Source organism: Dryobates pubescens, chromosome 6 (genome assembly GCF_014839835.1).
Source record: "Dryobates pubescens isolate bDryPub1 chromosome 6, bDryPub1.pri, whole genome shotgun sequence".
Classification (NCBI taxonomy): Eukaryota; Metazoa; Chordata; class Aves; order Piciformes; family Picidae; genus Dryobates; species Dryobates pubescens.
The window spans coordinates 36,461,900-36,482,260 of record NC_071617.1 but is presented as its reverse complement, the minus strand read 5'-3'; the positions used below and the strand labels follow the sequence as shown (position 1 = coordinate 36,482,260).

The following is a 20,361-nucleotide window of genomic DNA, read 5'->3' as shown; positions in this document are numbered from 1 at the left end:
AATTAAAGTCCATCTCCCTTCTACCCTCCTCACAAAAACTAACACTTTGTACGGAGTGCTGATCCTTTGCTTATTTTGGTACTCTATAAAATTATAGTCTTAAACTGAAATATAAGAACCTACACTTACTATGTGGTTGTAAAGCTTGTATTTTAATTCAAAAGTCTGGGATGTTTTATTTTCAACTCTTTGTATGGTGTTTAAAAAAAACACACATGAGAGGAAGTGCTTCACCTACCTTACACCTGAATGAGGAGTACTGTGTCTACAAAAAACCCACTCCTGTATCAAAAAGGCTGTTTTGATAAGTTGGGCAATACAGGGGCTGCCTGTATTCTGAGGTCCAGAATTAAACAATGGCTTCAACTTTTAAGCACCACGGGGCATGTGTAGGTAGTTCAGAAAGGGGGTAGGGAAGGCAAAAACCCTGCTCCTTAGTAGAGACCAGCACCTGCATAAGGCTGTGTTCAGCCTGGATTCACTCCCTCAATTTATCTTGGTTCTGCTTTCCAGAGATTTGTTTTGCTATGTAAAAAGCCATTACCTAGAAAAGGGCTACTATTGAACTCCAGAACTTCAAATTTGAAGTTTGTGCCTGAAAATAGCCAATGGAGAACTTGGCCGATGGCTGCAGAAAGGTGAGGAAAGCACAGCTGTTAGGTTACCACAGTGAGGGCTGAGCCATCTTAGGTTGAGCAACTTCACAAGCTTCTAAGGACTTGTTTACATAAGAAAGCAAGTGGCCATACTGCTGGCACGGTGATGCAGATGTGACATACAGCGTGGGGTTTGGGTTCACATTTGTTGGGTTTGCAAACTGGTTTTGCTCTTTTCTATTTAAGAGTTGGGTTTTTACTGCCAAAGCAAGAGCTTTGGTCCTGGCTTAGTAACAGGGAATGTGAGATGACTGCAGCTATTGACAGCAGTAGCAGTAACACTTGGTACTCTTGCAACCCTGTGCTGGAGCTGTTGATGTCTCTCATGTTAGAACAGGTTCTGTTCACCTTACGCTGCATGATATGGCCACAAGTGCCTAGCTGCATCCTGCAGGCAGGTCTGTTTTGGGTATCCTGGGGGGAAATTTGCCAGTAAAAGAATCCTTCGGTTGTATTTCTGCCTTTGCTAGTAATGGTTGCTAGGATACACACTGTGAATGGCAGGTCTTCCCCGACACACCACAGTATTGGCAAAGGTCTGTCCTGGGTGGTCCGAGAGTAAATTGACTCCTACCTCGGGCACATGACATCAGGGCCTAGCTTTTGGAGTGCCTTACAAGAGCTGTATCCAAACCGCAGCTCTTTGTTAGGAGCTCACCCTTCTAACAGGGTGCACTGTTCTAGGAGCACTCGGCAATACTGCCCGTGTGTGTAGGAGCTCAGAGGGAGTAGCACCTTCACTCAAGTTCCTTTCTGTGCCTATTGCAGAGTGACTGTACATCAGCAAAAATGTTAGAAATTCTGCCCAATTTTTCTGATGGCAGAATGATTTAAATCAGTCTTCTTGGCAATGCCATGAGCATGTAACACTTGTGGTAAGAAGAATGGACCTTTTGCATTGCATAAGACACTAGTTTGTTGGGTTTTCTTAATACCTTGCAACATGCAGCCAGTGTGGGGGTTTTTAATAGAAGTGATGATGCCACCTTTCAAGATTTGGATTGGTCCTGACTTTGTGGAAAGGCCAGTGCTTGCTTTAAAGTGCAACCTCAGGCTACACCTCCAGAAACCAAAATGAGTTAGAGAGAGATGAGGTACTTTTAATACTTCCGCAGATGTTTAACTGCCAGGGCTGAGCTCTCTCAAGTGAACAAGTGTGCGTATAGTGTAGTTGTGAACCATTAAGGCAGAAGTGCAGCTGGGGCTGTCTCAGCCTGAAGCGCTGTGGAGGATGAGGAGAGTGCCAGGATTTCAAAAAAAGCCTCCAGAAGAAGGTGGAAATTCAGGAGTTCTAGTCTTAACAAACTGGCTGTGGGGAAGGTAGAACAGTGCCTGTCATGCATAGTTCACATCATCCCAGACAAAGCCACCTCATGTAGGTGAAGGAGGCAAGGAGGGGAGTTCTCTTTTAACAGCAAAATAGCAATTTTGTGCAACTTTATTCCTTTGCTTAGTGACCGAAGCATGAGCTGTATCCTCCAGTGCAGCAGGCCTCTCAAGAGCTAGCTGTTGCAGGGAATTGGCTGAAATCAGGAGCTGGCCAGTAATAAATTTGTAAGTGACTCTTGCCTTAAGTTTGTCCTTCTGCCAGTACTGGGATTGGCAGGAAGACTCAGCAAGGAATCCACTACTATGTAAACTCGGCTGTAACTTAAAAGATGCTAAATGCTTAACACAATCAACATCAAGAGAGAAAAAGGCAAATGTGAAAAAAACAGTAATATAATTAGTCATACAAGTGACTTGATGAACTAGTGTTAGCTTAGAGCAAGTTTTTTGTTCTCTTTTCTGGTTTAGTAGACAATCTTTGATCTGCTGAGTAATTTTGGTCCTAGAAGTCAAAACCATGGGTAAGAAAATTCAGTGAATTTTCTCCTCAAACATTTTCAGGCTGAAAAAAATTCTACAACTTGGCAGTCAAGGGCAGATGCAGTGGACACTAATGATTTGAGGATCTGCTGTCTGATAAGCACACAAGGACACTTCTTTTTCCAGTGTTAGTTCACCCTTAATTAGAACCAGATGGCTGCTTATTAGCACACCTCTGATAAATGATGTGGCATAAAATTACATGTATTTTCTGGTCTGAATGTGGCCTTGGTTGTGTCACATTGTTCTACATTAACTAGCTTGCTACTCTGCTCTGGAGGGTTTTGCCCAAGTTCCAAAAAAACCTACATTTGCTTCAGACGTGGGGAGGTCTGTGCTCGCAACAGGGCACTGATGGAGCATGAGTTCTGAAGCGGTGCTGATGCCCAAGATGGTTGCTAAATGAAAAGGCCCAGCATAGTACTGAAGATCTCCCTGGACATACATGCATGCTTAAAATACCAGTGGCTCTTTACAAGACACAGAAAAGGCTTGATTCTATTTTACAGTCTCTGTGGAAGCTATTCAGACACAGGCCAGAGCTACTTTCAGGTTCTGCTGAACTTTCAGCTTTGTGAGGCTGTTGAACAAGTAAGATAAGCCTTTGTACTATAAAAGGACTTGTGTCTTTCTGGTAAGAAGGTGGGAAGAGGAAATGGGTAAGCCTTGTTGGAGGGATTTACTGTAATGTTTTCTGAAAGAAATTATACTTGGAGTTTGCTCACATCATGCTAAGATACAGTTGAGATAGCAAAGGCAAGTCCATGTGCAGCACCATGTGCAGGTTGCAAGCAGCGAAGCTATGTGGGCAAAGCCTGAAACCTCCACACTGTGCTCATTTTGTCTTCTCTGTGTTGTGCTCCCTGCTGCTGTTGGAGCACCTGACCCACCGTAGGGCCTCCAAAGCAGCCTGGGACCACTGCGCTGGAGGGAATGCATTCCTGAAAGCACAGCGGGAACTTACTGTACTGTTCTCTGCACTACACTGGGCTTTGGCAGAAGCCTTGGATTTTGCACAGTCTCTGTCTCTCAGTAGGATGCAGCATCGCAAAAATGTTGTTCCAAGGCCCTCTGTAGATGCAGTCTGTTCTTCCACCAGGACTGGCAAAAGTATTCAGGTCAGCTGGGGCTTTGTCTAGCTGAGGCTTGCAAACCTGCAAGGGTAGAAAGTACGAGACCCCTCCAGGCAACCTATTCCAGTGTTGCACTGCCCTCATAGTAAACAGTTTGTCCTGCAGTCGGCATGAAACTACCTAGCTGTAGTTTGTGGCCACTGCCCCTGCTGCATCATCTGCAACTGTTGAGACATATGACTCCACCTTTATAACCGTCCTGCAGATAATATTAGGTAGTTATGCTGTCACCCTACAGCCTGCTCCTCCTCAGAATAAGTCCAACTCCTTTCACTGTTTTTCCAGGGGGAATGTGCTTGAGCATCCTGAACACCATAGGAGCCCTTCACTGCAGCCTCTGTGTGTTTTCAACATCCTTGTTGACACAGAGGCCCAAAGCTGGACAGCAATATTGGAGGCACTGCCCTGACAGTGTCACGTACTGGGGGGAAAATGCATTGCTTGACTTGTTGACCACATACTTCCTGATAGAGCCCAGACCGTGGTTTGCCTTATTTCAATGAGAACACACTCTTGGCCCACATTCAACTTGGCATCCACTCTAAGTCCTATCCTTTTCAGCAGGGTGGCTATTCAGCTAATTGCTTCCCAGCCTCTAGTGTATGCCCTGTTATGCAAGCAGCTATCCTGTAATTTTGAAAGAAAGGTAATTTATTAAGTTGTTAAATAGTAAGCCAAGCACCTCAGAAATATGTAAATTACTTGTGCAAATAAATGTCTCGTGTCATCTCCCTGTTTTCTCTGAGACCTTGGAGAAAGCAGCTGTGACAGCACAGTAAGAACTATTTCAGTGTTTATCAGAGAACACAATACTTTGTCACAAAAACCATTTGGTTCCCAGACCTAGCCCAGACCTTCAGTTGCACCTTTTGCACAAACTTGCCTGCTCCTTTCCTACAAAAAGAACTATCTTCTGTGTGGAGCGGGGACCACCAAGTGCCACACCGGCTCCTGGCACTTGAACCAACTGGCTGGCTCACACATGTGGCCAGAGTAGGAGCAGATTTCTTTGGAAGAAAGAAGGGGACAGCAGGAATCACTGTGATCCAGCACTCTGGTCCATAGAGCAGTGTTCCAAGTCCAGCAGTGCTTGGCGTTGTGGGAACTTCACAGTTTGCTCAGCAGTGAAGAAGGTGGAGGCTGAGAGACACTTCCAATAAACTAAACATCTCCCCAGTGGCTCCTGGACATCCCCCTTGGGTGGGGGCTGTGGCCACTGCTTTGTCAGTCACATTGGCACAGCCCTGGGATATTTAGGTACTCCCATGGCTTGACAGCCAGCCAGGTTTTTTGGTGGTGGGTTTGGTTTTTTTTCCTTTAAGGAAACATCCATGGTAGAGAAATGAGAGAGTTCCAACAGCTTCTTTCAGCAGATCCTAGTGCAGAAAATGAGAAGTTTTCAGAATTAATTTTGCTTTTACAGATACTGCCTTGAAAGGTCTATTATACAGAAAGAACCAAGTGTAAGTGTTCTTCTCTAGTTCCAGAACAAGCCAAGAAAAATTTGTTATTGCTGGGAGAAACTGAGAGGGAGGAAGGGAGTGCACAGGCTCCTCCTCAAATTGAATGGTGGTTGTACCTCAGTTAGTGTGGATCCCACTGGAGGTACCAGTAGATGGACAGTGTTGTTGATTTATCAGCAACTGAATTCTGAATTCTGTCAGGTCTGCTGCCACACCAGGAGTGCCTGGTTTAATACATGGCTATGGTTTCTGGTGTCTCACAATCCTGCAGTCCTTGGGGTGTTCCTGAAGTGTGGAGTGTGGCTGCATGCATGTCTATCTGCCCAGTAATATATTGGCCAATATATTGGCTTTTCATTCTCAGTGATGTTGCTACAACCTCATCCAGAGCCTGAATGTTTCCTGACAGGAAAGAGAACGTTAGCTTTCCTTTCATCACCTAAGTAACATATCCCAAATATTTGTGGGCAAACCTTTTTCAGAAGGAGCCATAGGCAAATGGGTTGAGTAGATGTCTGTCCTGGTTTGAGCTAAAACAGCAGCAATTCTCTGTTAAGGGACTTTCTGCTAACGCTCGGATGATAACAGTGTATTTTCACAGACAGTGGCTGCTTCGTTAAGTGATACCACTTGGTGTTTATAGTTGCTACTAAGGATTGGTATGCAGAAAGACTCTTGCTTATTATTTACTCCCATAGAAAGCAAGGTTGCTGCTAAATCTTGTGTGCCACATTGTAGTGCCATAAGTATGTAAGAACATTACACTTGCAGGGAGGAGCACACAAGACAGATGACCCAAACCTGACTAACAAGTTATTCCATTCCATGTGCATCATGCTTTGTGTCCCTGCAATACAAACCATTCCACAACAATGCTTAGTATAGAACTGAGGGATCACATGGGTCCTCCTCTTCTCCTATGGCCAGCATTTGAAGATTAGATTAGAAGCTGGCTGGCTGGCCAGACCCAAAGAGTGGTGGTAAATGGAGCTACATCTGGCTGGCACCCAAGTCACTAGTGGTGTCTCCCAGAGTTCAGTACTCGGGCCTCTCTTCTTTATCATCTTTATCAATGATGTGAATGGTGACACAGAGAATAGCCTGGAAGCCTGCAAAATGTCCTAAAGAACCAACAACTCCCCAAAATCCCTGCTTGGGTAAAGAGGCAAAAGATGAGTTTCGGGTGACTGCTCTGTCTCTGCTGTTAACTTCAGGAAGAGTAATGAAACAGGGATCAAAACCTAATAGCTGAGAACCATTAGGCCAACGTATTGCTTTGATAAGGTACCAGATGCAAAGGGTTCACCCTCCAAATTCACATCAACCCGAAAGTGGTCCCAACCTGCTTTTTGTACACTTAGAGCTATGCATATTCATTAAACTTCTGGGAAATAGTTTACATATGCATGGAGTCATTTAACTAGATAAAGTCCCTTTACTTCTTGTTGATGTCAGCTTCTTAGTGTGTGATCTTTACCTTGGCCCCTTTGAAATTTTGGGTCACTGTCTCTATCTTCTTTCGCTCAAGGCCTCACCATTATTTATGTCTAGAAGTCTAGAAAATAATCTCTTAGCTGTTGGCAAAGTTTTCTAAGAGACAGAAATTCTAACAGAAAGAAAAACATCTTGTGAAAAACTACCAGTGAACTTCTCCACTTCATTAAGGTGTGGAGGAGTGAATGGGGCCACAAACCCATGTATTTATTTTGGTGGTGGTTTAGCTTACTTGAAGGGAGGAATCTTCAGGGATTAAACAACAACAAAAAAAGTGCTTGTCAGTTGCTGTTCAGCGACCAAGTAACATAACCCTCAGTAAAATAAACAGTATATTATCAGCTTCATAGCTTAAAGTTGTTATTCTTCATTCTCTCCTTTTTAAAGCTCATTCAGAGGGCTGAAAACCAAACATCCTCACAATTGCTATTTCTCTTCATTTCTATTTAACTGTGTAGTAAGATTTTATTTGAGGAGTATTTTGAACTTTGATAAAGCAAGAACTATCACATCTGTCAAAAGCAGCAAAGCTTAAAGATATCAAGCCCAGTAATAAAATAGAGATGGAAGCTGTGTTTTCACCAGTAACTTAGATTACAGAAATCAGTATCAATACAGATACAGCTCACTAATTTTAAAATATTAGGATTGGTTTCAAAATTACTTCTATTGAGTTACTGTAATTTTTATTTGCTTGTGATGTATCCTAATTTACGAGATTTTGGCAGTTTGTCCTGTCCAGGGCTCTGCAACTCCTCAGTCACTTTCAATCCACTTTCCATAGTTAGCAGAGAGGCAGCTGTAGCCCGAGCTTCAAGGAATTATGCCAGACTTCTCCGTCCCCATCCCCCTCTCCCCTCCCCACCCCCAGCATGTTTAACCACGAGCATTCTTCCCTCTGCTGTTGCAGGCCCTCTCCTTTCATGCCAACTGAGTCCTGCTCACAGCTTCCTTGCCTTATTCCCCTGTCCCGTTTGGTAACGGCTCCAACTTTTAGTTAGCTCAGTTCCCCCTCAATTTGCTAGATGAAGAAGATCAAATGTGTCAGCCAGACTGCCTGCATATTGCCTCTTCTCCATTTTTCTGTTAACATCTGGCATACTCATTCTGCATTTGCACGGTGAGGCAGAAGTATTAGATCAGTTATCTAGGCAATGCAGATATATTTAGAATTCCAGAGTTATTGGCCAGAATTCCTAGTATTGTAGTTAAGCCGCTATTGAGCTAATAGCCTTAAATGCAGTAGCTTACATCACCACTAATTAGCACCAGAGAGGATCTAATGTTGCAGTTTTCCCCAGATTTTTAGTATACAGAGTATCACAATGCTTCTGCCTTTTTTTCAACACAGCCACGGTACTCATGCACTTTGAATAATGTCATATGCATGCTAACCCCCCTCCTATCAATATAAAACAACATTCTCTTCTTTCTCTAAAACTGCTCTTTGCCAAAGAGTAAATTTTCAGCTGTATGCTTTTGTTTCCCAGCTCCCCAGACGAACTATGATCTCGCAGCCAAAAGAGCCCCTGCTTAGGTTGCAGTTCTTTTTTAGGTAAGATAGGAAAGAACTCAACCATGTATTAAAATAGGAATTTCCTAAGTCCTGGCTCATGGCTCCATCAGTTTCCCACTGCTACTCCAAGGGCTTTGAGTTAACACCTCCTTACCCTATCCAAAGGGAAAAAGGTTTCCTTCTCCCCAGCGTAGAAGCAGGGGAAATATTTTCCTCTTCTGCATTAGAGTCGCTGCCAGTTTGGAGTTTAGACTTTGCAGTGAAGACAAAGTTTTTCATTGTGCAGTCAAGTTTTCTGAAGACTTTTTAAATTTTGTAGAGGACATTCAATTATTTTGATATATCTTTATTGTTTTCTCCAGAAGAGGAGGAAGAGAGGGAAAAAATGGAACAGCATACAAATTTGTTTTCTTCTTTTGAGAGGCTAATCCAGAGGGTAAAAGTTTTATTATCTTAGTGTAATTAGCATGCCTCACTAGCATTTGCTCAGTGAATGCCTTTAGACCAAAAGGGTGTTTACAGCATAATATACTGCAAAGCACTTTGTGCAAAAACTTAAATACACTGTGTTACTGGTGTGGACACAGCAAAGCAATGTTGTGCCATCATTCATCTGTTTTACTAATATGCAATTAGATCTAACAGTGTATTTCCAAGTAAGATGTTCTCCTTGAAGTTATATGAAGTTATCACTGAAAGTGTACAGTGAAATACACAAGTAGAACATGCCTTTTTCAAAACAAAAAGCCCAACTACCAACCACAGCTACTTACAAATAATGTCAATTATTATTATTCCACCAGTTGTAAGGAAATGTCTTAAACAGAAGAGCAAGATTTTTAATCAAGTAAAAATATTAGTTACTTACATAGCTTAAGACTGCTTCTGAAGTGTCATTTTATTATTTATTTCACACAGACCAAACAAAAATCCTTCAACTTCACAGCGTATATAAATTACCTGAAGTTACTCTGCAGCTGAAATCTTAACAAAGGCTACTGGTATCACCCACCTTCCACAAGCAAAGCCTTCACCTAGTGTTTAGTACCTCTGGTTTACAAACAGCACAATTAAGAGTAGCACTGAAACACACCTTTACACAGAGAATAGATGATGAAAATATTTTCCTGTATGAAAATGAGACATTGTTACCAATTTGCTAAAACAAAGCATTCCATTTATAGTGGAACCTTGCAACAGACCTCATAAACCATGTAAAAAGACCACCTCAGTTCCCAGATATTTAATAGGATGTCAATCCTCACTGTGTACATAGTCATACACACACATACATACATGAAATAAAGAAAGGCTTGTACTAACTGAATAGAACTGATATGAATTTCTTGCTTGTGTTTGCTAGGAAAACCAGCATGATTTACAAGCTTCAGGCACCTCATGCATTTACAGGGAAGACTGCCATTTTTGGACCACCTTCTCCCAAAGCTGTGTTAGACCACAGATTCCTCTATAGTAGCCTATGAATCACTTCTTTCATTGCCAGTTTGTTTTCGTTCTGGATCAAGAGAACTGCCTTCAAACAAAATTTTGTTTCTCATTCCTTCCTTAAGCATTCTTTGCCGGATCCTGTGCTGGGCCAAATTGTACCGGCAGTAAAACCTAGAAGACGGGATGAAAAGAAAACACCATTCCCCACTTTACATGGGTGACAGTGTCAAATCAGAGTTATCCAGACAGCTGAAAAGTTGAAGCCACATATAGTAACACTAGCAAAATTCTTTATGAATAATGAACACGCCAGGGTAACCGCTATTTCTTTCAGATAAATATTAAGCAGCCAATGAGGACTGGCACACGCTTTGGTAGGCAAGTTTTTTACAGTTTCAAAAACAGTGTGAAAGGCCACAGAGAGATCATGTACAAAGCAGCGACCCAAGGTCTGTCTAAATTCAAGAGGCTTTTTACATACCAGTATCCCAACATTGTGCAAATAAAGCCACCGACTGCAAAGTCACAAGATCTTCTAACTCTACCTGGAACAACAACAAAAATTAGGCAAAAAAACTTCAGGTGATTTCCCATTATTAAAACCTAAACAGCAAAAAGGAATTACATTTTCCTTGCAAAGAAATATATGTGAAACAAAAGAAAAACTTACTAGTTGCTAAAAAATGTCCAAGACCCACAACGAAAGATCCCAGGGAGCCATAGAGCACTGATTCTCGTGCACATGGGACACTTCCAACATCAAGAAATCCCAGGAGTTTAAAGGACTAGGGGGGGAGGGAAAAACAAACCCAATTTTTGTATGTCATATATAAGTGTGTATATATACAAATATATATATATATAATGCCAACTATATTGTCAAACTGACTTGTTATCTTGGCAGTCCAAAACAACCACTTGAGAATTTGCTTCCATGGGTGTATCTGAGCAAAAGTAAACATCCACAGCTGTATTAGGAATGGTTTCAGAAGAGTTAACTATTGATTTAAGCAACATCATTTTCTACAAACCTGCTGACCCATCCTTTATATTGAATATTATAAAAGAAGTACTTAGTTTATTTTCTCTTACATTCCCCAAAAAAGGAAGAGACAAAATCTGTAAGAACCCGCAATCTTTGCTCGTATATCACAACAAGCAAGTAAGGTTACAAACAATTATGTGGTTACTTCTGCCACATCATTTTAATATGTGAAAAGGCATGCTAAAGACACCTCTGAAATTACTGCAGAACGTAAAGAACCATATACTGGACACTAACCAAAATGACAGTTGGACTTGATGCATCTTAGAGGTCTTATCCAACCTTAACAATTCTCTGAAAATCATTTATAAACCAGCAATTATCAATCTAATCCTCTGGAAAGGCAAGGACTGTGCACAGAAATTCTTACATATACAACACTTACATTTTTTAATGAGCCTACTACTAAAAACTATTAAAACTAATTCACAGAATCATAGAATTATTTTGTTTGGAAAAGACCTCTAAGATCATCTCACACATCACCTCATAACTTACCCTAGCTTCTACCTAGCATTTTTCTATTTAATTTCCAAATGGTAATTACATGTGGCATTCAGAAACCCAACTGAGAGATGCCTAAACTGGCTTCTGCACAATACAAGTCTACAACTTGAATACAACTCCTATTTTCCACCTGACAAACATCCTTAAAAATGCACATTGGCACCACAAGCGCTGAGAAACTACACAGAAAGACCCCCAAATTACACAGCTCAGAGTTACAATGTCTACACTGTATTAACAGCTGAACATCCTTCTACTCTTACTTCTTTTTTGTTACAGACGGTGTGAGAATTTGTCTTCATCTTTCCTCATCCTGTGGTGTTTAAATACACGTGCAGCCATTGACTAAAATCCTACAAGATGATTTTTAAATTGCTTTGTGTCAGGTTATTCTATTTGGAAAAAGTATATTTTGAAGATGGAGTACGACAGTGAACTATTTGTGGAGGGCTGACAACTCTTTGAGACAAGTAATTGTGAAATAAGTCTGACTGTGGTAACGGGGATGGCAGGCACCTGACAACAGGTGAATCTGTATGCAAGCACGGAAATCCCCAGCAATAATTCTGTCTGTTCCCTACGGACAAGCATCAGCTGTTTCCACCTAACCCCCCCCGTACAAGTGAGACAAAATGGATTTGGTCCATGCTGGTCTAATTCCCAATGAGTAATTTCAAGTACTCTCATATAGAAGATGTCACTCGATACGTTGCTGTTGTTGGCGAAGAAAGTATCTCTGCTACGTCTACGCAGTATGATGCATCCTTTTAAAATAGTATTTCACCTGTTGCTCTACTTGAAATCATTTATGACTCTAATCACAGCTAACTACCGGCCTTACAAAGGCTCAAGTACCGTGACACCGTTTCACCCACAAAGTGAAAGCCGCATAAAGGCGTCCGTGGATAAACAGAAAACTCGCACCCCACCCACTCGGTCCCATAGAGCCTCAGTTCAGCTACTAGTTTTGTGTACTGCTTCCTATCTATTTGCTCTGGAGCACAACCCAGAGGGATTCACCGCCGGTCCGCAATAACCTCCCGTGTGCCCAGGGCAGCACTCCACATCTCCTTTCGCGGGCACTGACGCGCAGCTCCTCCGCCTCCTCCTCCTCCTCCTCCTCCCAGCGCCCGGCTGCGCTTCAGCGGGGAGGGCAGGGAAACCTTAACACGCTCGAAGGGCTCCACGCACCACCGGGCTCCTGCGCCTGTGCAGATTATGGACCCGATCTGGCTCAGCCCGGCTTGTGACCCACCGGGAACGGCCCTCCGGAGGCTTCCCCGCCGCTCAGGCACAGCGATGCGGGACGGTACGGGTATGGCTTGTTCAGCCGTCCGCCAAGCCGAGCCGAGCCGAGCCGAGGAGGAAGAGAAAGGAGGGGCTGAGCGGGGAGGGTGACGGCCGCGCGCGTTGGGGTAATGGTCCTTCGCCGCCTCTCCATCCTCCATTACCTTCTTCGGCTCAGAGTCGCCCTCGCCCGCCATGATGTGACAGAGCCTTCTCCTGTCTGCGTTCCCTCCCTCACCGCGCACCAACGAGGCCGAACTACGGCCGCATAGAGAAGACCCAGGGAGCGGCTGCTCTGGCCGCTCCGTCCCGCCCCATCTCTATGGTACCCATGCGGGGCGGGGCCGGGCGAGCGCGTCGGCGCCATTTTAGGTCTAGCGCTGAGATTCCAGCAAAATCCTTTGTTCAGTGAAATGGGTCACGGAGCAGGGCGCGCGCGCGGAGACGCGCGCGGGGGGGGAGCGGGAAGCCGAGGGAGCGCGGCGCTGGCGCTCAACCTGCCATGCCCTACCCACCAACTGCCTGCTGCAGGCGCGCGCCTCTGCCCGGCACGGGCGCCGGCGGCGGTTATGGCGCGTAGCTGCCCGCGCTTCGCCGTGCGCGGTGCGTGGCCGAGCTGGAGAGGCCCTCTGGCCGCAAAAACGGTCGTCAGCGCCCCGAGGGCCCGGTGCCTCGCAGGCTGTGCGGCGCAGACAGCCCGCCCCTCCCTGCCTGTGCTTCCCGGCGCCGTTGTGCTGGCTTTTCCCATATGCCGTGTGGGTACCCGACAGATCTAACACGCTCACAGGCTTCTGCTGTGTCAGTCATGTCCTCGGCCTTTTACGCATGAGGAGAGGGGGGAATCTTCCGTATGTCGCCCTGTGGCTTTTTGGGTGACGGCACTTCTTGCCACGGAACAAGATGCCAAGCAGGAGTTTAAAAGCAAGAGTTTAAAAGCAACTCCCTGCGCGATGCTTTGCCATAAACCCTCGAAGAGCAGCCCTGCCTCAGTCTGGCAGCCTGTTTGCATAGGTTCCAGCCTGTAAACGTAGTTACTAAAAGCTAGTAACAGGGATAGGAGACATAAACATGCTCAGGGAGTAACACCTAGCGGAGAACGAGGTTATGGGAGCCTTCCCGGGGTGCAGATAGTCTGAACGATGCCGACATCACAGAATCACAGAATGTTAGGGGTTGGAAGGGACCCGCAGGATCATCTAGTCCACCCCCCCTGCCAGAGCAGGATCACCTAGAGTAGGTCGCACAGGAACGTGTCCAGGCAGGTTTTGAATGTCTCCAGTGAAGGAGACTCCGCAACCTCCCTGGGCATCACGAGTGGAGGGAAAGGTTACTTCTAGCGTCCACAGGATGCTGGAACGGAACGAGGAAGAGATGACAGGGCAGCTGGAGAAAGGCACCCTAGTGGCAGGAGGAAGGAGATGGAGGAAGAATGGTTTAAAGTAAGTGCTCTTGAAAATGGTCTTGTAGGACATTCACAACTAAAACAAACAGTACACTAGTTGGTTCAGTAGCAGTAAGTTCTGTGCTGAATCAGACAAAACTGAAATGCTCTCTTAGATACTTGTAGTAATATCTGAAGAGGCAAACAGTGCTAAGTAATGTAGAACAGTTTTATAGTTCTGCAAAATACTATGAAACTGCATTTTGCTGCAAGCAAACAAGTATACCTGCTAAATAATGAATTACAGAGTACCACAGTATAGTAAAGGTTGGAAGGGACCTTGAGACATCATCGGGTCCAACCCCCCTGCCAAAGCGAGATCACTTTGGGGAGTCTGCACAGGAATGCATCCAGGTGGGTTTTGAAAGGCTCCAGAAAAGGAGACTCCACAACCACTCTGGGCAGCCTCTTCCAGTGCTCCATCACCCTCACTGTAAGTTTCTCCTCATGTTGTGGTGAAATCTTCTATGTTCAAGTTCGAACCTGTTGTTCCTTGTCTTATTACTGTGCACCACCAAAAAGAGATTGGCCCCTTCCACTTGACACCCACCCCTCAGATATTTATACACATTGATGAGATCCCCTCTCAGTCTTCTCAAGACTAAACAGCCCCAGGTTTCTCAGTGTCTTCATAGGAGAGATGCTGAAGTCCCCTGATCATCCTCGTCACTCTCCACTGGATTCTCTCCAGCAGTTCTCTGTCTTTCTTAAACTGGAGAGCCCAAAACTGGGCACAGTATTCCAGGTGTAACGTCACCAGGGTGGAGTAGAGAGGTAGAAGAACTTCCCTAGACCTGCTGGACACACTCCTCTTGATGCACCCCAGGATACCATTGGCTTTCTGGGCCACATTGTTGTTCCATGGAGAACTTGCTGTCCACCAGCACTCCAAGCACACAAGCACTTGCTTTCCAGCAGGGCAGCCCCTAACCTGTACTGGTGCCTGCTGTTATTCCTCCCCAGATGTAGGACCCTGCACTTGTCCTTGTTAAACTTCATGAGGTTTGCCTGCACCCAGCTCTCCAGCCTGTTGATTTGATTGGGGTCAACAAGGTAGGAATTACAAAAGTATGGTTATCTTTATTTTTCCCAAAAACCCTGCCCCAAAGTGATGTATAAAACTTATTAAATTATTTACAGGTTCTATTAGGTCACAAATTCTGTCAGGGTGTTTATGGGCAACTTTAGTACAATTTAGAGACTTCAGAAAATGGAAAAGGCTAAGCCACAAAATGGCTTCACCCCCTTCATAAAATCAGAGGCGAGCCAGGAACCTTAGGAAAAGCTGATGAGAATTCCAGTTTACTCACGAGAACAGAGCAGAAATTTGGAGAGGGTCTCTAGGTCCTTCTTTGGTGACAGGATCCAGAACTGCAGGTTTTATAATCTGATTTGTAGATAATGTGGCACAAATCCAAAGGAAAAGGACCCACCTGAATCAAAGACACGGCTGCCATGAGGCAAGACTCGTGCAGTATCGCTGTCTGAGCAGTGCAAGGAGGCTGCAGTTTCATGGCGGGCAGGGTCGCTCCAGCAGCAGGCAGGGAGCGGGACCCTAGGGCAGGCAGGTCCAGGGAGAAGCCAGGTCTGATTGCTGGTTTCTCCAATTTTGCCATGAGCGCAGAGTGAGTCCAAGATGAGAGCAGAAAATGAGAGCAAGAGCCCCGACCACTTTCTGGTCACTCTATTTAAGGCATTCCTGGACAATGTGTCCAGGGCCAATGTATACTGGGCATAAAGCACCCTGCTAATCATAGTTCCCAAACCCAGCTGATTTCCCTCACTGGTAAATGCCTGTGAGAGACCTCCACCCTGGTGGGAAGAATGGGCGCTCTTTACCTGTCCCCAGGGGAAGGGGAAGGCAATTTTGTGCCTTTGTCTTTCCCCATTCAAACCTCTGCTGATGGAGGTAGGGGAAGGGGGGTTTGGAGTACCCCGTAACCCCTGTCCAGGTCTTCTATGTTCTAGTATAGTCTTCTGTGTTCTTTGATAAATTCTATTAGTTTGCAGCACTTTGTACAAAGAGTCTCTGTCTCTGGAGACTTTCAAAACCCACCTGGATGTGTTCCTGTGTGGCCTGCCCTAGGTGACCCTGCTTTGGCAGGAAGGTTGGACTAGATGGATCTCTAGAGGTCCCTTCCAAACTCTACTATTCCATTCCATTGGATGGCAGAACAGCCCAACAGGGTGTCAGTCAACCCCCCAGTTTTGTATCATCAGCAAACTTGCTGAGGGTATTCTCAATCCTCTCGTCCAGGTTGTTCAATATTAACCAGCTCTCTTGGCCCCCCCTTCCTTCCAGAGTCCTAGTCTACTGGATATTTCTAAGTAGAGTCTTGAAGAGTGGAAAGTTTGCCCTGTTAAAGTCCAGGGTTGAAATCTTACCTATCACCCTGCTTCTTTGTTATGTTCAATCCATCATCTTTTCCAACTTAAAAATTAAGGATGAGAGGTGTAGTATTGCTCTTTGATTTTAAAAATCACGTGTCATGAAACGTTAACTTTCCTTGGAGAGGAATGAGATACCTTCAGACCTTGTTAAATGTAATTTTTGTATGTGGTAGTGGGTTTTTTTAAGCTTATGCTAAATAAAGTGGTGTTTGTCACACTGAGAACTAAGCCAGTTTGATTTGATTTTATTACTAATGCATTTCCAGGATTTTGGAAACAATATAGTTGTACACATGTAAAGTTTCATGCATCACTATGGAAGTACTGCTGTATGCTTGCATAAGAGACTCTGAATCTGCTGGGCTAGAAACAAATCTCAATCCTTTCCAAAAGTCCCGGTTTATCACTGTTTTATCATCTCTATATGTACTTTGCAGGCAGTGCTGTGCATTCATGGCACACTGATTCAACACATTCGCTATCCATTTTGAAAAGATCAGTAAATGTCATTTGTATTGCGAGTAGTTTAGCCTGTTTAAAGCTAATGAATACTATGTATGGACTGCTGCAAACATAAGAACATTTGCTGTAACGTGTGGCAAAATATTAGCATAATCTGCCCTTGGAAAAGCTTGTAATTTCTGTTTTCTCTTAGTTGGTTTTAAAAATGTAATTGCATTTTATTAAGCAATGCCAAACATTGAAGAATACCATAAGAAATCCCAAGACCACGCTAAATATGGCTGAGATTAACAAGGCCGCAGTGGTGAAAAATGGATACTGTTTTTACTGCTGATAAGGTGGTCTGACCTGCTGAAGTTCATGTTTTGAAGAAGAATGGAAAGATCTTTTTTGCCTTGAAAGAGGAAATTAATTTTAGAATCAAGGTGCTGGGGACTATACAAATAAGAGCATCTGTCTGATAGTCAAGAATAGGCTCAGGAGAAGTGTGTGGTTTCCCTGCATGTCATTCATCCTTTTTCCAGATACCCGAATCACATGAATTACACTGAAGTGGAAAACATCAATTGGTGAAAAAACATACCACCCCAACATTTTTTTCCCACCTCACTTTGGTACTCAGTCACTAACGTGCTTTACTGCCACACATCACAGTTCTGCTTCATCTGTTTTAGAATTTTGTCTAAAATTAATAGTCGTTACCCTTTGTGGAATTAGCACTACATGGAAGGCTGTTTGACAGTGCTTGGGATCAGTGAAGACACTTGAGCTGCTGACATGACATGTTGGGATAGCCTGGAGTGTGCATCTGGCTTTCCTTCATGGCCAGTACGTAGGGACCAGAGACACTGGGGTGTGTGAGGGCATGGGGCAATGTCCTTCGGTTCTTGAGGCACAGGTGGTGTACTTCTGCTGCTTTTCTCTTGATGTGTTGTGAAGGCTCAGGAAAGAGGGTGTTGTTTTTCACATCCTGGATCAAAAAAAGAAAAAAATGCAGGTAGTTGATAAAGCTGGGATGAGGCTGTGTGGGCTTGCAATACTGTTAGCTTACAAGGGTGATAGTACAGGGAATGTGAGAGCTGCTGAAATACACCTGCTGTCTTGCCAGCATGATTTACTACAGGGGCTGGACTGACCTATGATTAACCCTTGGTACAGCTGGCCCAGCAGAGGCACATCCCAGAATACCTTCTATTGTGTCCTGCCAGTGCATATTACAGGGATGGTGTTGAGCAAGAGCCCTGGCCTACATGCATTCCTTCATTGGCAGGGACATCACACTGTTTCTGGAAGCCAGGCATCTTGTGCCTTGTTTTTCTGACCCTAAAGGACACGACTGATACAGAAAGATACTTTTTCCTTAATGACATTGTCTGGGGCTAGAAACTCTTGGTAGAAGCTGCCTCTGCAAGTGTCCTTTGCTGTGAAGCTACATGCCTTTACACTCCATTCTGAAATTGTTATCTTGGGACTGGTTTGGATTAGTCTTTGGCAGCAATCCTTGTTTTGTCCCATCACCCTTCACCTCCATGTTCAACGGTCAAGCCAGGAAAAAGTCTTGTCAGTCCAGCAGTGACAAACAGGCCACCATGTACTGGACCTGGGGCAGCAAACAACAGCTCCTCACGTCACAGCAGCACAGACAAGAACCTGGCTCACTGACTTCTCCAGTGCTTATTTTCTTCATCACACAAAGTAGTTTCTTGAAGGATCTGAACCTAAATACAAGGATCCTGTCACTTTTGAAACAGTTTGAGCTGTATTCCCCAGAAGGAGGAAGCTATCACACAAACATGGAATGTCCTGCCTTTGACACCCCTTGGTCATGTAAGTTACTCCTATACCACGAGCTGTTTATGCAGCTTTGTGGAGAAGCAAGCACCTACAAAAGATGTGGCAGCCTGTCCTAAGAAATACATTTAATAGGCAGTACTACTTTAGGATGATGGCTGCCATAGATCTTTCAGATAACTCATCTTCACTGAGATTAATTCAGTATCTCTGTAAGGGTTGCATGCTCTGCCCAGGTAATTTGCAAAGGCTCCCCTCCCAGTCTGCCTGTAGCAGTTGTTACTGGCAAGCAGGGGCTGTTCCATCTGTTGCTATCAAAACACTCTCAATTTTGCCTTTCAGCTCCGCACATAGCTTAACTGTTCCAAGGTGGTCTGCCTGACACCAGGGGTGGTCCAGGCCTTTCTTTTCTTTGCTATGGAATCCTGCCGCCTTCTTTGCACCCCCTTTGCCACCTGGTGCATCTGAAAACCCACACTACACAAGAAGCTGTTTCCTGGCCATTTTGAGGGGGGAAACATGCTGATCTTGTGCGATCAGTGGAGATTTAGATCAAGTGCCTCAAGAAGTTGCTCTTTTGCAGATGTTGTTTGGTAGGTAGCCGGCCATGAGGTTCCTGGGCCTCATCAGTAGCTGAGACGTGCCTCAAGACAAATGCTAGAGATGTCTAGTGGGACTTTTTATCTGTTGTTATGGTTCCCTTGAAGCTACTTAAATAGCATTCCAGCAATTGCTTGTGGTTACCACATGCCAGGGCTGCTTAAAACTACCAGAAGTCAGTAAGGGGATGGTTATTCTACTCATGTCCTTGGTTGCTGTGAGGGTGTTTGTCCTTCAGGAGGACGGCATGATGTTACTGGACATAAGTGGTACATGGTTACTGTGATGGCTGTTAGAGGTTTTTTTCTAGCCACAACAATTCTATGATTCTATGATACTGTGCAATATGTTATGTTAGAGTAACCACCCTTGTGGGGACAGGCAAGCACACAGAGTGTGTGCAGGCTGCTGTTGTCAGAACAGCCAGCAGCCACACTTGAGCAATAAGAGTTTTAGAAATCACTTTCTTTTCCCCCCAAGCATTAATGCTAATGCAAATTAAATTTCAACTGCAAGACAGTTTAATCCTGGGTTGGCTTCATTTCTGTAGGTTGACTTTGCCTAACTTGTTCCTAATTGCCTGTACAAATCATACTTACAGCTGCAATACTTAAGAGATGTTAATTCAAAGTCCTCCTCTAAAGGCCAAGGAAACTAATGGCTTTATTTCTTCTGCCATATCTTTTAATCTGTTTATCTTACTCAAGGGATTGATTAAAAAATAAAGAGGGGTTTATATTAAAAAAGAAGGCTTATGTAAAACATGGTTATAATTTCAGCTATACTGTAAAATATTTATACATTTAAAATTCCCTGGCTTAGTAGTAGCAACTGGCCTTAAAAGATGCTTCTGACTAAAAATAGAACAGAATTTTTCTTAATTATTTTTCATCTATACAAATTACTTCTGTGTATAAAGCATGTTTTAAACGTGTTAGTCGAAAATACTGTCAGACACTACACTTGCTTGTGCATCACTGTAGTGCACCTCAAGGCACATGACAGCAGTATTTATTTCTGCCAGTTTTTGGTCCCTTTTTTTGTAAGTTGCAGTTTTGTAAGATGTAGAACTTAGGATTTAGGAATTTAGGAGATACTGTTTTTGAAACACCTCTGAATAATAATGCCTTAGTTGCTATAGGGTTATATAAACAGGAGTGTGGATACAAAATCTTCTCTTGTGTGAGAGAAACCTATCTTAGGCCTTTGCCATTCCCAACACGTTTATCTAATTTTTCTTTTAAAACTTCCATTTCA

At 44.0% G+C, this 20,361-nt stretch overlaps 1 protein-coding gene across 2 annotated transcripts; it reads right to left on the bottom strand.

Annotated features, from left to right (window-relative positions):
* Nucleotides 1-9,058: 9,058 nt before the first annotated feature.
* On the bottom strand, nt 9,059-12,837 carry LOC104300618 (cytochrome c oxidase assembly protein COX20, mitochondrial). Of its 2 annotated transcripts, none has more exons than XM_054162329.1 (4): nt 12,584-12,837; nt 10,251-10,365; nt 10,062-10,125; nt 9,059-9,258 (listed from the first exon to the last, which is right to left on the bottom strand). In XM_054162329.1, the coding sequence occupies exons 1-4, from the start codon at nt 12,614-12,616 to the stop codon at nt 9,162-9,164; spliced, it is 309 nt and encodes a 102-aa protein (XP_054018304.1). In that variant the 5' UTR covers nt 12,617-12,837; the 3' UTR covers nt 9,059-9,161. The 2 variants fall into 2 exon arrangements, with proteins under 2 accessions (XP_054018304.1, XP_054018303.1); XM_054162328.1 differs by having other exon boundaries at nt 9,218-9,751; nt 12,584-12,835.
* Between the last annotated feature and the right edge of the window lie 7,524 nt (nt 12,838-20,361).

Excerpts from the sequence above, each read along its gene's own strand:
- LOC104300618 (XM_054162328.1), bottom strand. The coding sequence starts at position 12,616 with ATGGCGGGCGAGGGCGACTCTGAGCCGAAGAAG. Across the intron at positions 10,126-10,250 it reads TGGACATTTTTTAGCAACTA|GTAGAGTTAGAAGATCTTGT; the intron begins GTAAGTTTTTCT and ends TTGTTGTTCCAG. Across the intron at positions 9,752-10,061 it reads TGCACAATGTTGGGATACTG|GTTTTACTGCCGGTACAATT; the intron begins GTATGTAAAAAG and ends CCCGTCTTCTAG.